Source organism: Amphiprion ocellaris, chromosome 10 (genome assembly GCF_022539595.1).
Source record: "Amphiprion ocellaris isolate individual 3 ecotype Okinawa chromosome 10, ASM2253959v1, whole genome shotgun sequence".
Classification (NCBI taxonomy): domain Eukaryota; kingdom Metazoa; phylum Chordata; class Actinopteri; family Pomacentridae; genus Amphiprion; species Amphiprion ocellaris.
This window is the reverse complement of record NC_072775.1, coordinates 36436489-36449755: the sequence shown is the minus strand read 5'-3', so window position 1 is coordinate 36449755 and position 13267 is coordinate 36436489. Positions and strand designations below refer to the sequence as shown.

The 13267-nt window shown below is 43.5% G+C and overlaps 2 protein-coding genes across 3 annotated transcripts; one reads left to right on the top strand and one right to left on the bottom strand.

Moving 5' to 3' along the window:
* Positions 1–444: 444 nt before the first annotated feature.
* LOC129349922 (dnaJ homolog subfamily C member 5-like) lies at positions 445–10855 on the bottom strand. 2 transcript variants are annotated; one of them, XM_055014800.1, is made up of 5 exons: positions 10374–10855; positions 6651–6771; positions 1679–1892; positions 1425–1593; positions 445–791 (listed from the first exon to the last, which is right to left on the bottom strand). In XM_055014800.1, exons 2-5 carry the CDS (start codon positions 6755–6757, stop codon positions 694–696), a joined length of 588 nt encoding a protein of 195 aa, XP_054870775.1. In that variant the 5' UTR covers positions 6758–6771; positions 10374–10855; the 3' UTR covers positions 445–693. The 2 variants fall into 2 exon arrangements, with proteins under 2 accessions (XP_054870775.1, XP_054870776.1); XM_055014801.1 differs by lacking the exon at positions 10374–10855 and having other exon boundaries at positions 6651–9509.
* Positions 10856–10980: 125 nt separating this feature from the next.
* LOC129349912 (UPF0415 protein C7orf25 homolog) lies at positions 10981–13098 on the top strand. Its single transcript, XM_055014769.1, has 2 exons — positions 10981–11122; positions 11712–13098. Exon 2 carries the CDS (start codon positions 11719–11721, stop codon positions 12949–12951), a length of 1233 nt encoding a protein of 410 aa, XP_054870744.1. The 5' UTR covers positions 10981–11122; positions 11712–11718; the 3' UTR covers positions 12952–13098.
* Positions 13099–13267: the final 169 nt, after the last annotated feature.

The window sequence follows — 13267 nt, the reverse complement described above, 5'->3', positions numbered from 1 at the left end:
ATGAAGCGTTCTAATAATTTATAAGAGCTGGAATCATCTCAACTAAAAGAAGACTTGAAGTGTTTCTCTGCATGTGTCCTGAGTCAGGTGTCCAGTTGTTCAGTTGTTCAGGTGTTCATGTGTCCAGATGTTCAGGTGTTCATGTGTTCAGGTGTTCATGTGTTCAGGTGTTTATGTGTTCAGGTGTTCATGTGTCCAGATGTTCAGGTGTTCATGTGTTCAGGTGTTCATGTGTTTATGTGTTTATGTGTTCAGGTGTTCATGTGTCCAGTTGTTCAGGTGTTCATGTGTCCAAGTGTTCTGATGTTCAAGTGTTCAAGGTTCATCAAACAGCAGTCGATCGATCAGAGATCAATCAGTCAGCAGAGAGGATCAATAAATCAGGACTGCAGTTTCACTTCATTAATATTTTACTAATTACCATGAAAACTCCTGAGATGAGTATAGAAACAAACCAAAACTTTATTTACAGCAGACGTTAACAGAACTCTGGAAACAATCAGCAGCCAATCAGAGCGCTCACTTAGGCAGGAGAAGTTTAGTTTATAAATCCATAGACAGTCTGACATCATGAAAAACCTCCAAAAGTCCTCTAAGAACCTTTAAAAACTGTATCAGGATTTCAATGAACGTCAGACTGTGGCTTCAAGACCCAGAAGATGAGAACGTTTTACACCTTTTCCTGCTCAACCTTCATGTGTAGGAGTCTCCGTACCGACGGTGTCCGTCACCGATCAGCTGTGTTTTCTCGCTGGCGTTTGTCGGCTGCTGGACGATCGGAGCTTCGACATCTGAAGACGCAAAACCAGAGTCATGAAAGAAAAAATTAAAAAAAAACATTCAAAACCAGACAATAAATTAAAGAAAAAAGTGGAAAAAAACCATTCAGAAAAAGAGTCATTGAAGAAAAAAATATTTTAAAAAATTCAAAATCAGAAAATAAATGAAAGAAAAAAATATTTTAAAAACTTTCAAAACCAGAAAATAAAATGAAGAAAAAATAAAAAAAAAATCAAAACCAGAGTCAAAGAACAAAAAATATAAAAAAAAAAAACATTCAGAGCTACAAAATAAATTAAATAAAAAATTTTAAAAAACTGAAAATAAATTAAAGAAAAAAATCAAAAAAAACATTCAGAACCAGAGTGAACACCTGAAAGCTGCAGATTCATCATTGTTTAAAAAAAGACCAATAATAAACTAAACCAGAACATATTACAAAAAAATTAAAACATTCAAAAGCAATAAAATCCAAAGAATTCAACTTAAGAAAATGAAAATAAACCCAAGTGAAATGAAGATTTAAATAAGAACGAGAAAACCACATTAAAAACAAAAACTAATGAAAGAACATAATAAAGTAAGAAAAACAGAAGAAAAATCTAAGATGAACCCAACCAGCAGAGGTCTCCCTTCACCCTCACCGTTGTCATTGCGAAGCTCCTCCTCCAGGTCATCGGGGGATATGTACTCTGGCTCCGCCCCCTCACCTGTGGGCTGCGGCTTCAGCTTCCCGCAGCAGCAGTTGCAGCAGCAGCAGAGGCAGCAGCAGCAATAGCATCCGGTCAGAACACCACAGACCACGAACAAACCCTGGAACGGAACCAGATGGAACCACACAGAACGTCACTTCCTGTCGCCTCACTCTGCCCAAGTGCACCGTAAGCTCCGCCCCCACCTTGGCCCACCAGGTGGACAACATGAAGTAGGTGTTGACGTTGTCCTCGCCGAACTGCTGCGCCACGTAGAGCCCCAGCGACCCGTACGAGTCGTAGATGTTCCTCTTGGTGAGGTCGGACAGGACGGCATGGGCCCCGTTCAGCTCCTTGAACTTCTCCGCCGCCTCGGGGTTGTCGGGGTTCTTATCGGGGTGGAACCGCAGTGCCAGCTTCCTGGAACCAGAGGTCAGTGATTGCATCACTTCCTGTCCCTTTACTGTAAGTTCACCTGAAGGAAACACCTGATTGACATCAGAGGTCAGAAAGGTTTACCTGAAACCTCCAAATCAGTCATTCGTTGTTATATTGAAAACGCATTAATTTCGTTTACTTTAGTTTTATTTAACGTTCCCTGAACAGGGAAATAATTAGACAATTTAATTTAGTTAAAATGTTGTTTAGTTTCAGTATTTTCTGTATTTTTATTTAGTTGGATTTACTTTGTTCTGTTGTTTGTTCTGAAGGCTGTGGAGCTTCAGCCCTCACCTGTATTAATTATAGTATTATACATTTACATGCAGTTGTGGTCAAACGTTTACATACACTTGTAAAGAACATAATGTCATGGCCCTCTTGAGTTTCCAGTTATTTCTACAACTCTGATTTTTCTCTGATAGACTGATTGGAACAGATACTTCTTTGTCACAAAAAACATTCATGAAGTTTGATTCTTTTATGACTTTATTATGGGTTAACAGAAAAAGTGACCAAATCTGCTGGGTCAAAAAAATACATACAGCAACATGAATTAGCAATTTTGGTGGCTTAGAAAGTTGCATCAATGAAATGAGCTTCATAGCATGGCCTCTTAACTTCTTGTGAGTGATTATGAGTGACTACAACTTCTCTGAGGCCATTTAAATAGGGCTCATTGGAAACAAACACCCACTAACGCTACAATGGGAAAGTCAAAGGAGCTCAGCACAGATCTGAAAAAGCGAATCATTGACTTGAACAAGTTAGTAAAGTCACTTGGAGCCATTTCAAAGCAGCTGCAGGTCCCAAGAGCAACAGTGCAAACAATTGTTTGTAAGTATAAAGTGCATGGCACTGTTTTGTCACTGCCACGATCAGGAAGAAAATGCAAGCTATCCCCTGCTGCTGAGAGAAAATTGGTCAGGAGGGTGAAGAGTCAACTGAAAACCACCAAAAAGCAGATCTGCCAAGAATTAGAAGCTGCTGGAACACAGGTGTCAGTGTCCACAGTCAAGTGTGTTTTGCATCGCCATGGACTGAGAGGCTGCCGTGCAAGAAGGAAGCCCTTTCTCCAAAAGCAGCACCTTAAGGCTCGACTTAAGTTTGCAGCTGATCACATGGACAAAGATAAGACCTTCTGGAGGAAAGTTCTGTGGTCAGACAAAACAAAAATCGAGCTGTTTGGCCACAATGCCCAGCAATAAGTTTGGAGGAGAAAAGGTGAGGCCTTTAACCGCAAGAACACCATGACTACCATCAAGCACCGTGGTGGTAGTATTATGCTGTGAGGCTGTTTTGCTGGCAATGGAGCTGGTGCTTTACTGAGACTAAATGGGAAAATGAAGAAGGAGGATTACCTTTAAATTCTTCAAGGTAACCTAAAATCATCAGCCTGAACGTTGGGTCTTGGGCGCAGTTGGGTGTTCCAACAAGACAATGACCACAAACACACATCAAAAGTGGTAATGGAATGACTAAATCAGGCTAGAATTAAAGTTTTAGAATGGCCTTCCCAAAGTCCTGACTTAAACCCCATTGAGAACATGTGGACAATGCTGAAGAAACAAGTCCATGTCAGGAAGCCAACAAATTTAACTGAACTGCACCAATTCTGTCAAGAGGGGTGGTCAAAGATTCAACCAGAAGCTTGTGGATGGCAACCAAAAGCGTCGAATTGAAGTGAAAATGGCCAAAGGACATGTAACCAAATATTAGCATTGCTGTATGTATATTTTTGACCCAGCAGATTTGGTCACTTTTTCTGTTAACTCATAATAAAGTCATAAAAGAACCAAACTTCATGAATGTTTTTTGTGACAAAGAAGTATCTGTTCCAATCAGTCTATCAGAGAAAAATCTGAGTTGTAGAAATAGCTGGAAACTCAAGAAAGCCATGACTTTTTGTTCTTTACAAGTTTATGTAAACTTTTGACCACAACTGTACAACATTATATATATATATATATATATATATATATATTAGAGAATATACATATATTATATATAGTATTATACATTTACATATATATTATGGCATGCCATTTCGGAAGTCGTATGTATGTATGTATATATATATATATATATATATATATATATATATATATATATATATATAAATAATTTAGAATTCTGAATATATGGAATGAAAATCTGAATATATATAATGAAAGTCTGAATATATGGAATGTATGGAGCCGTGGAAGGGACATGGAGAAAAAAACCCCAGGAATTTTATTGGATGTTTGCTCTTCAGATTAGCTCAGCTGTGATTGGCTACCTGTCTTCATCGTAGTCACGGGCAACAGATACTACGTTTGAGAAGACAGGTAACTGTCAGAGATGTTTTGATTCTTAACACTGAACATGTTAGCGTTAGCTTAGCTACTTAGCTTCGACTACGTTTGCATCCACTACATAGCGGTTAAACAAACGCTATAAGTTGATGATAGTATCTATGTTCATCTTTATCGATGGTTTTAAGGTTAATTACGTAGCAGAGGTCAGCTGTTGTCTGGGCACATCCATGATCACTGGTGGGACACAATTGTACCGGATTTCAGCTGAAGGCTGCTGTTCTGTCCAAACTGTCATGAGACATTTTTATTGTGATTTACCCTCCACTGTTGTTAGCTTTTGTTTCAATAAATTGTTTGAGATGAGGAAATCACAAATGCATGTTTCTACTTAAATGCCCTACTTTCATGACATAATATCACTACAGCATTAACTTTTTTACATTTAAATAAATTTCACCTAAAAGTTGAATAACTTTTTGTGAGTAGGGTATGTAGACACGTCATGTAAGCACACTTCTATAATATATCTGCTGCAGTAATGCAGTTTATCCATCTAGCTTGGTGTGACAGTAAAAAATAACAGTATATGTTGGTGATATGTTCCAGACTGAAATCTGGTTGAAAAACACAACTGATTATCTGTCAAAATGTGTGTAACAGAAGTGTGCACTGAACACTGAATAAAGTCTGTAGATTATAGACAAAACACGGATCTTTCATCACAAATATATTTTTATTCACCCAAAGTGCAAGAGTAAAAATACAAAACAAGTGAAGTTGAATAAGTAAAAAGTGAAAGAGTTTACAAAAAAAATTTTTTTCTAGAAAAGGCAGAAGTAGTGGACAATGCAGTTTATTTCTGGCACAGTCGCTCCAGCACAGACACCAGGCATCCCATCAGTCCAACCAAGGTGTCTGAATTTTCATCCATCCTCTGGATGTTCTGGAGCATGGCAGTGGTCAGGTCTTGGTCTCTGGATGTTCTGGAGCATGGCAGTGGTAAGGTCTTGGTCTCTGGATGTTCTGGAGCATGGCAGAGGTCAGGTCTTGGTGTCTGGATGTTCTGGAGCATGGCAGTGGTCAGGTCTTGGTGTCTTCTGATCTGTTCCAAGAACCATTCCTCTGACCTCTCCAGATACTGCAGCAGATCCACAGTAGCATTCCGCTTTATTACAATGTTACAATGCAGTCCGACAAGTATAGTTCTCCTGGTAACCGCCAAACCCAGACTGGTCCATCAGATTGCCAGATGGAGAAGCGTGATTGGTCACTCCAGAGAAGGTGTCTCCACTGCTCTAGAGTCCAGTGGTGGCTGCTTTACACCACTGCATCCCACGCTTTGCATTGCACTTGGTGATGTATGGCTTGGATGCAGCTGCTCGGCCATGGAAACCCATTCCATGAAGCTCTCTGCTGAAGCACTGTTCTAGAGCTAATCTGAAGGCCACATGAAGTTTGAAGGTCTGTAGCGATTGACTCTGCAGAAAGTTGGCCACCTCTTGGCACTATGCACCACAGCATCCGCTGACCCCTCTCTGTCAGTTTACGTGTCCTACCACTTGGTGGCAGAGTTGCTGTCGTTCCCACACACTTCCACTTTCTTATAATACAGCTGACAGTTGACTGTGGAATATTTAGGAGCCAGGAAATGTCACGACTGGATTTGTTGCACAGGTGGCATCCTATCACAGTTCCACGCTGGAATTCACTGAGCTCCTGAGAGCGAGCCATTCTTTCACAAATGTTTGTAAAAGCAGTCTGCAGCCTAGGTGCTGGATTTTATACACCTGTGGACATGGAAGTGATTGGAACACCTGATTCTGATTATTTGGATGGATGAGCCAATACTTTTGGCAATATAGTGTATATAGCTGGTGGTAAATTCAAAAATATGTAGATGAGCATATCAAGTATAGATTCAGATTCAGTAAGGGCAATGCAGAGTAGATTGGTGGTGCTGTGGAGCTTTAAGCCTCACCTGACTTTACACGTTTCTCTTTTTGTCCTTTGTCTTAGCTATCTTTGGATTTGCCACATTTAGGAACTGACTGTTTAATTCAGACAGAAATGATTTATTCTGTCCAGGATAGAATTCAGTTCTAATGATCTCCTTTGATCAAATGCAGATTTTTGTTTGTTTTTCTGTGAAACTAAAATCTAATTTTCAAACTTCTGCTTCCTAAACTTCTAGTCTTCAATTCCACCAGGTGTCAGTTCAGATTTAAGTTTCTGAGGTTTAATGAACACATTAACACAAAATAGAATCATAGCTGCACTTCACACAGATAACTGCTCACCTGTGTTCACTTCACACAGGTAACTGTTCACCTGTGTTCACTTCACACAGGTAACTGTTCACCTGTGTTCACTTCACACAGGTAACTGTTCACCTGTGTTCAATTCACACAGGTAACTGCTCACCTGTGTGAACCTGCCTCACCTGTACGACTTCTTGATGTCGTCATGGCTGCAGCCTTTCTGCAGACCCAGGATCTGGTATAGAGACTCTCCAGAGGTGGACAAAGTTCGCTGCCTCCCCTCAGACATCCTGACACCATCACCTGCACAGGTGGACACGCAGCAGACAGGTCACCATGGAAACGAAACATCCCATCATCACACTTGAGCAGCTACTGAGCATGCTCTGTGGAACCTCCAGGTGTGCAGCTGTTACAGATGTTTGCTCTGTTGTCTGTCAGTTTGTTCTGTTTAGAGTTCTGCAGCTCTGTGGAACCAGAACATCATGAAGAACTTTTGCTCTGTCAGCAGAACTCTGGAAATATTCAGATTTACCCGTCTATGCTTCTACTGCTTTGCCTCCTTTCTGTCTTTGTGGCTCTATTTGTGACAATTTTGTCATTTTGTGATCATTTTTTAAATTTTTCATTCACTGTCTTCTTTTCCGTATTATTTTTGTGACTCATTTCTGTTATTTGGTGTCTTGTTTTTCTTCGTGTTAGTTTTAAACCCTGTCTTTGACATCAACCCTGAAATAAGTACAGACGTGTTTTCCCAAAGCGAAGATATTGGTGCTATGAGACCAGGACTGGATGGTTTGACTTTGGACCTCTGGAAACTTCCAAAAGGAAGAATGATCTTTAGGATATTCTGCGTCAAGACGTTCGAAGGACAAAGGCCAGATGAGTTGGGAATGTCAGGGATTGTTCCAGTTCCAAAGAAAGGCAACCTTACTATATGAGACAGCTACAGGGGTATCAGCCTCACTAAGGCTGCTGCCAAGAGCTATAATCAGATGATCCTCAGCAGAACTAGACTAGTCATTGACGATCTACTCCGCCCGGGTCAAAATGGATTTAGGCAATCTTGCTCAACTACTGCTCACATCCTGGCTCTCAGAAGAATTGTTGAGGAGGTTTTAAACCACAAGAAAGAAGCAATCCTGGTTTTCATTGATTTCAAGAAGGCATTCGACTCAACTGACAGAAACAAAATGTTCCAAATTCTACTGGCACATGGAATCCCTCTTCCTATTGTTGAAGCAATAAAAATTCTTCAGCACAGATCTCTTCTCCATAGACACCTGAAGTACTTCTAGGAGACCCTCTAGCACCTTTCCTCTTCATTATCTGCTTTGACTATGCTCTGAGGAATGTAATCTTTCCCTCCGATGGTCTGACCCTAAAGCATTGTTAAAAGACATCTTGAAGAAGTCCTCTCAGAACTTGCATTCGCAGATGACATCGCCCTCCTGGAAAACACTCTCAGTGAAGCAGGAGATCTTCTGCATCGGGTAGAGCGAGAAACAAGACAGATTAGACTCTTCCTGAAGACTGGAAAGACGAAGATCATGAACCATAACCCAACATCTGAGGAGACATTGCAGCACTAGATGGGTCAAAAATCTAAAAAATCTTGAAGGCTACACCAACACAGCACATGATATAGAAACATCAACTGGTAAAGCTTGGGGAGCATTAAACTCTCTGTCAAAAATATGGGTATCTCCAATTAAAACGGCACCAAAATGAGAGTATTCAAGGTATCAGTGGAATCCATCTGGCTCGGTGGATCTGACTCCGTCACTAATGAAGAAACTCTCAAACAGAACCGATGGGACTTCTACCAGAATGCTACAGATGGTACAAAACATCTGGAAATCACACCTCACCAACAAGTCGCTATACGGCTCACATCCACAGTAGTCAACCATCATTAGGTAACGTAGAAGACCTGGATGGACATATGGAGACACAACAAAGCAGCTGGTCGTTGCTATGGAAACCTGATACTATCAGAAGGGCTGGCAGTCCGAGGACAACATTAAGGAAGGTTCTAGAAGAAGACACTGGTCTGGAAGGACTGCAATGCTGGACAGAGGGAGCTGGAGGAAGAACTTAACTCTTGTCACTGATTCTGTTGGATACAACAACTGACCGTTAGTTTTGTCTGTTTGTGGTCATTTGGTCTCCTCATCCTGTAGATGTTTTTCTATCTCCATGTTTCCAGACTTTTCCTCTCTACTCTGCTCATCATCTGTAGAAGGTGTTTCACCATGCTGAATGGATCTCCAACAACCTGCTCCTCTGTTCACTGGTTCTGAGCTATGCTGCAATTATTTTATTGGTTTTGTGGAAAATATGAGTCTTTCACTGCATGTTTGAAGCTTCTGTTCCATTTTCTGGGTTACCATGGTGATGAGTCCACAACTGATATCTGATTGGTTGGTAGAAAAGGAGTGACAGTGAAGAAATAAAATAAAGAGCAAAGATACAGGGATTAGATACGTGACAACCCGCCATGAAGAATCAGCAATGCTGAGGAGGAAATAAGTTTCTGGTTTTTACAGAATCTGTTTCTCACGAAAGTTTTATTTCTGGGGTTTAAATGAGACATGGAATAAAGCATTTGGATGAAATATCAGGATTTCTTTTACGCATCACAGATGACATGTTCAAGAACTGTTGGAAAGTTGAAAACCCAACAGTTCTTTACGTTTTTACAGTTTCTGGCTGATAAATGTTGTAACTTTCGTGACTGTGTGAAGAGGATGTGTTTTACTCTTAAATAAAGTGAGACAGTTTGTGGCTGATGCAGCATCTGGACCTGATGAAAACTGAAGCACGATTTAAAGGTCGTCTGTTGTTTAATCAGTAGCTTCAACAGGTGAAACATTAATTCAAACAGCTGATTAGTGAAGCCATGAACTGAAACTGATTCATTCAACGGTAAAACAACAAATGAAATGAAATGAAATGTCCTACAGGAATAAATGGAACTGTTGATTCTGCTGCAGGTCTCTGATAAACCAATATGTTTTTGATGTTGTGCCTCACTTCTCTGTAATGTAATGAACTGATGTCAGTAATCAATCAATAATCAGTCAGTTAATGATGAAGATCACCTGAAAACATCTCAACATTTCTGCTCTTTTCTGTCATAAAAAAACAAACATTTCAGGATTCTGATCTGATCAAATCAGACACTTCTAATCAGCATTTTGTGATGAATGATCACACAGGTATCTGATTGTATGCTATGACATCACACAGGTATCGCACTGTACGCTGTGACATCACACAGGTTTGTGACTGTACGCTATGACATCACACAGGTATCTGACTGTATGCTGTGACATCACACAGGTATGTGACTATACGCTATGACATCACAGGTTTGTGACGGTATGCTATGACATCACACAGGTATCTGACTGTCTACGATGACATCACAGGTATGTGACTGTACACTATGACATCACACAAGTATCTGACTGTACGCTATGACATCATACAGGTATCTGATTGAATGCTATATCACACAGGTAGCTGGCTGTATGCTATGACATCACACAGGTATGTGACTGTACGCTATGACATCACACAAGTATCTGACTGTACGCTATGACATCACACAGGTATGTGACTGTACATTATGACATCACAGGTATGTGACTACGCTATGACATCACACAGGTATCTGACTGTACGCTATGACATCACAGAGGTATGTGACTACGCTATGACATCACACAGGTATCTGACTGTACGCTATGACATCACACAGGTATGTGATCATAGATGTGTTCATAGATGGTGATGTCACCATCTATGAACAGGTGTGTGATCATAGATGGTGACATCACACAGGTGGACTCAGTGTTCATACCTGTACAGTGCTGAAAGGTGAGTTATAGAGCAGTTACCTGTCTGCTGGAGCGTCTGTGAGTGCGGCGTCCTCTCAGACTGAGTGAGTGTCTAACTGTCCAGGTGTTCCACCTGCAGCTCACAGGATCTCTCAGCCTCCATCAAACATTCAGCAGCAGCTCGGCTCAGGTGACCACGAGCCGCCACACCTGCTCAGGTTTCACCCAGACGCTCTACTGGAGGCATTATGGACAGAAGGAGAGAGGTTACCATGACGACCAGGTGAGGCGCTGCAGGTAGAGAACATAGATAGATAGATAGATAGATAGATAGATAGATAGATAGATAGATAGATAGATAGATAGATAGATAGATAGATAGATAGATAGATAGATAGATAGATAGATAGTTAGATAGTTAGATAGTTAGATAGATAGATACTGTGGCCCCTGGATATAAACCATCTGTGGCCCCTGGATCATGGGTAGATGTGGTTCTGGTCTAACTCGTAGAACTTGTCAGACAGACAGAAGCCTCCGGCAGGACACAAACTGATCACTGATCAGTCAGTCAAATCAATAATCAGCCTGAAACAAACTGAAGTTCTCCACACTGCAGTTCTACTAACGACCTGTGGAGGGCAGCAACACGCCTCTGCTGGAAGAAGAAGAAGAAGAAGAAAAAGAAGCCGGAAGCTCGTTATCATGGTGACGTCATTGTGTTGTTGTTTCAGCTGAGGAGCCGCAGAGAAGAAGCTGTCTGCTAGCATTAGCATCGCCTTCAGCTGTGCAGGTAGAAGACACCTGCGGTAAGTAACGTCACCGTTTGTTTTTTAATTTTTAAATGGCCAAAAATAAAAACCGACCGAAGCTAAGCTAACAGCTGACATCACGCAGCGTCAGAGCTACGAGGCTAATGAGCTACGAGGCTAATGAGCTACGAGGCTAATGAGCTACGAGGCTAATGAGCTACGAGGCTAATGAGCTAACAGGCTAATGAGCTAACAGGCTAACGAGCTAACAGGCTAATGAGCTACCAGGCTAACGAGCTAATGTTCTCTGTTCAAACCAGACTCCACACAGAAAACACAACATTTCAGAGTGACAGACAGGAAGCAGGTAGTGAGTTACACCACAGGGAGACACCTGAGTGACGACACAGATCACACTGTGGTGTTTCACATCAGTTTGTGACGTCGATGTTTGAGCTCCTCATAGCAGATCAATGAAACATCAATAATCTGATCAGTGAAACGATCAGTCAGACGGAGGTTCTGTCAGGAACGTTTCAGTGTGCACACCTGCATAACAGGTGTTCAGAGTTAAGGTGATTTTTGGATTTTTGTACATTTAAGTTCTGGTGAACAGGTGTCCTCAAGCGTGTCTGTCTGGCTTCAGGTGAGACATGTCCCTGCAGGAGGCACTGCAGCAGAGGATAAGCTCCGCCCAGGCGCTGCTGCAGCGGGCAGAGCAGCTGTGTCCAGGTGTGGAGGGTCACCTGAAGCTGTGCGGGAAGCTGCGCGCTGAGCTGCGTTTCCTGAGGCGGGTGGAGTCGGGCGAGCTGCAGGTCAAAGAGTCTCACCTGCACAGCACCAACCTGACACACCTGACCGCCATCGTGGACTCTGCCCACAGCCTGGAGGACGTGGTGGCGCTGCTGCACGTCTTTACCTACCAGGACTCCTCCGGCCGGCGCCGCACGCTGGTGGTGGACGTGGTGGCGAACGGCGGGCACACCTGGGTGAAGGCGGTGGGCAGGAAGGCCGAGGCGCTGCACAACATCTGGCAGGGGCGGGGCCAATACGGGGACAAGAGCATCATCCGGCAGGCGGAGCTCTTCCTGACAGCCAGCCGCCAGCAGCCCGTCCACTACCGCCACCCGCACGTCGTCTTCGCCTTCTACAACGGCGTGTCATGCCCCATGGCCGACCGCCTGCGGGACATGGGCGTGTCCATCCGCGGGGACATCGTGGCCGTCAACACCGTGGTGACGGAGGAGGAGGATGAGGAGGAGGAAGAGGAGGAACCAGCTGAGGACAGCAGTGATGAAGAGGCGGTGGCGGGGCTGACCCAGGTGGACCGCGGCACCGTGGTGGCCAGCCTGGCGTTCCCGTCCAACGTGCAGACGGAGGAGTGTCGGCGGGCCAACCTCGACATCACCACCCTCATCACCTACGTGTCATCGCTGAGTCATGGCCGCTGCCACCTGGCCTTCAGGGAGCCGGTGCTGACCGAACAGGCAGCTCAGGAGCGCCAGCAGCAGGTGCTGCCGCAGCTGGAAGCCTTCATGGCGGGAAAGGAGCTGTTTGCCTGCCGCGCCGCCGTGAACGACTTCCGGCTTATCCTGGACACCCTGGGTGGGCCGGGCGAGAAGGAGCGCGCTCAGAAGCTGCTAGCCCGCCTCCACGTGGTGGATGATCGGCCGTCGGAGCGCACGCTGCGCCTCACGCCCAGTGCCAGGGTCAACCACCGCTCACTCATGATCTTCGGCACTGGAGACTCCCTGAGAGCCGTTACCATGACGGCCAACAGCCGCTTCATCAGGGCGGCGGCCAATCAGGGTGTCCGCTACAGCGTGTTCATCCACCAGCCGAGAGCACTGACAGAGGGCAAAGAGTGGAGGGCCACGCCTGTCTGAAGAGGCCACAACTGTCAGAAGAGGCCACGCCCACTCACAGAGACTGGCTGTGCAGGGGCTGATGGGAGTTTAATTGTGCTTGTCACCTGATCACCTGCTGTTTCTGTTAATGATCAATAATCAAAGATCAATAAAGCTTCTCAGGTACTTCTGGCTCGCTTGTCATTGACCACAGGAAGTCACCTGACCTCACATAGTCACTGCATTTCCTTTTACTATAAAGGTTTTTAAAATTTATCAAATAATACTTTTGATCTTCTAATAATAAAAGAGTGAAATGTTGGTTCAGTGGTTCTAGCAGGTCCTGGTTAGAACC

Excerpts from the sequence above, each read along its gene's own strand:
- LOC129349922 (XM_055014800.1), bottom strand. The coding sequence starts at position 6,757 with ATGTCTGAGGGGAGGCAGCGAACTTTGTCCACCTCTGGAGAGTCTCTA. Across the intron at positions 1,893-6,650 it reads GACATCAAGAAGTCGTACAG|GAAGCTGGCACTGCGGTTCC; the intron begins GTGAGGCAGGTT and ends CTCTGGTTCCAG. Across the intron at positions 792-1,424 it reads GGAGCTTCGCAATGACAACG|ATGTCGAAGCTCCGATCGTC; the intron begins GTGAGGGTGAAG and ends TTGCGTCTTCAG.
- LOC129349912 (XM_055014769.1), top strand. The coding sequence starts at position 11,719 with ATGTCCCTGCAGGAGGCACTGCAGCAGAGGATAAGCTCCGCCCAGGCG.